The 2,139-nt window shown below is 39.2% G+C and overlaps 1 protein-coding gene across 2 annotated transcripts in view; it reads right to left on the bottom strand.

The window, feature by feature from the left end:
- Positions 1-675: 675 nt before the first annotated feature.
- The window catches only part of LOC121038759 (chymotrypsinogen A-like), a 23,765-nt gene continuing 22,301 nt past the window's right edge, over positions 676-2,139 (bottom strand). Inside the window, exons 8-9 of one of the 2 annotated variants that reach the window (XM_040488526.1) lie at positions 1,747-1,877; positions 676-1,089 (exon numbers count right to left, since the gene is read on the bottom strand). In XM_040488526.1, the coding sequence (XP_040344460.1) occupies positions 925-1,089; positions 1,747-1,877 (296 nt within the window). In that variant the 3' untranslated portion in view covers positions 676-924. Of the gene's footprint in view, positions 1,090-1,746; positions 1,881-2,139 lie in introns of both variants that reach the window. The other variant, XM_040488524.1, reaches the window with a different exon arrangement.

The following is a 2,139-nucleotide window of genomic DNA, read 5'->3' as shown; positions in this document are numbered from 1 at the left end:
GCATTTGCAAAAGAGAGCAAGGATTGAAAGAGTGTGTGGGCTGAGGACAAAGAAATGACAGAAAGGGAAAAAAAGATCAGAGAGAGAATGAGAAAATATATTGCCTATCTCCTTATGAGTTGCTCTTTCATGGGGTTATATATATGCTTCCCTAAAGTTGAACTATACTCTGTTTCTGAATGCTATAATCTTGGAAACCAAATGATACATTTTGGGTGGAAATATATAAAATAAGAAAAAAAAAGTTGCTACAGGCTCTCATTCTATATTACATATTTCTGTGGTGGATTTCATTGAGTCTTCTGGCTCAGGGACCTCCCTTAGTTCCTTCTCCCTTATTCTTAGCTACAACTTAGAAAGATGAGCATATTGGTTAACTGAGGTTCAGATGAACTGCTTTGTAAACAATTGAAATATCCTAAGATTTTATCTAAAAAATTTAAAAATCAAGGGATAAGCCTGATAAGTAATTCCTTAAATGTCCACTGTTCATTGAAATTCTGAAACTTAGAGGGATCGTTCCTATCTCACTGTGCTCAGTGCACTGTTGTGTGTGAGGGAAATTAAGAATTATATGGACTGAATAACATTTGCTTGTATATTCTAATTTTTACCAAACTAGAAAAATAGTACAAGTGTATATGATTGTATTCAAATAATGACATATACATGGCATACTAAATACGAATTTAATGACATTTCAGATTTTAAATTCCCAGGAGGCATGAATCAACATTATCTTTCTGTGTTCAATGTTTAATATTAAACGCATGTACACACCAAATCCAAGCTCCTCTGTGACAAGGGTTGGAGGAAGGGTCACTGGGTCTTTTAACACTGATCGGAGACTTATTTTTCAGAGATGCTGTTAGGTACCTCCTTTCCCATTTACGAACAGAGTTCCACCATGCTACTCTTTAATGATCACACTTCTCCTCCAGTGACAGATGTGATCCAGTCCCTGTAGGCAGAAATTCTGGCAAAGACTGTTGGTGCAGTGGGCTGGCAGTTACTGCTGCCCCAGCTCACGATACCGATGAGCTTGTATTGTCCGTCCTGCACACACTGCAGAGGGCCTCCCGAATCTCCCTGCAACCGGCAAAAAGAGAAGTTCTTCTGCCTGCACAATTCATAATGGATGCTCACCTCCACCGCAGAGGTGATCAGACAGTGCGTAAGTCATTCTGCCACCTCTCATTTCTGCTCACGACAGCAGAGGCAAATAGGCGGTTGGTGGATATTACAGATCTCTGAATCAGACTGAAACCTCTATTCTCAAAAGGAGGCTACAAGGTACATTAAACACAAAGTCATTTAATGCTGACAACAGACTGTGTCTTGCAGAAAGTTTCAAGCATCTACTTAATATAAATCACGAAATTATGGCTTTGAGTTACATTAAAATATCTTTATATTTTCAATGCTACTAGAAGCAGATGCTCTGAGCAGTCTAATTCAGCTGTGAAGTTGAGACATAATAAATTATTTTTATAGGTCAAAAACAGTAGAACATCATCAATTTCACACAGTCACCCAAGCAAATGAACGAGCAATTCCTTTTGAGAATTGCATTCACTTCGAGTTTCAAATTAGCAATGACAGTACATCAGCTTAGCAATGTACTTCCCCTTCTCACTTTTCATTTTACAACTGCCATGCACGTATACCTCTTTGTGGTCAGCAAACACCCATTCATGAGACACACTGAGAAGAAAACTGCACTCATCAGCACCATCCTTGAATTACCATGCATGAGGATGATCCTGCAGCCCCTCCACATATATTGGTGTTTTTAATATCCAGTCCCCAGTAACTTCGACAAGATGTACTACTGATCAGTGGTACAGCTGCCTGCTGCATTGTTTTAGAAAATTCGTCTTCTAGTAGGAAAGGAATAAAAACACAAAAATGTTTATGGACAAAACATTTGGGACATAAACATATGGGACAAAATACGTGGGGCAAAAATAGTCCATATACATCCAAGGGTTAAGTCCCACCCAATTCTCCCCTCTGCGCACCGTAATGACGCTGTTAAGTGATTTGTAAAAAACATATTATTACTCCAGGTCACTTATACAACAGGAACCATGGGAAGGGAAGGGAAGGGAAGGGAAGGGAAGGGAAGGGAAGGGAAGG

The sequence above is a fragment of the Herpailurus yagouaroundi genome, unplaced genomic scaffold, assembly GCF_014898765.1.
Source record: "Herpailurus yagouaroundi ecotype Mexico unplaced genomic scaffold, PumYag 166, whole genome shotgun sequence".
Classification (NCBI taxonomy): domain Eukaryota; kingdom Metazoa; phylum Chordata; class Mammalia; order Carnivora; family Felidae; genus Herpailurus; species Herpailurus yagouaroundi.
This window is presented reverse-complemented; position numbering and strand designations above follow the sequence as displayed.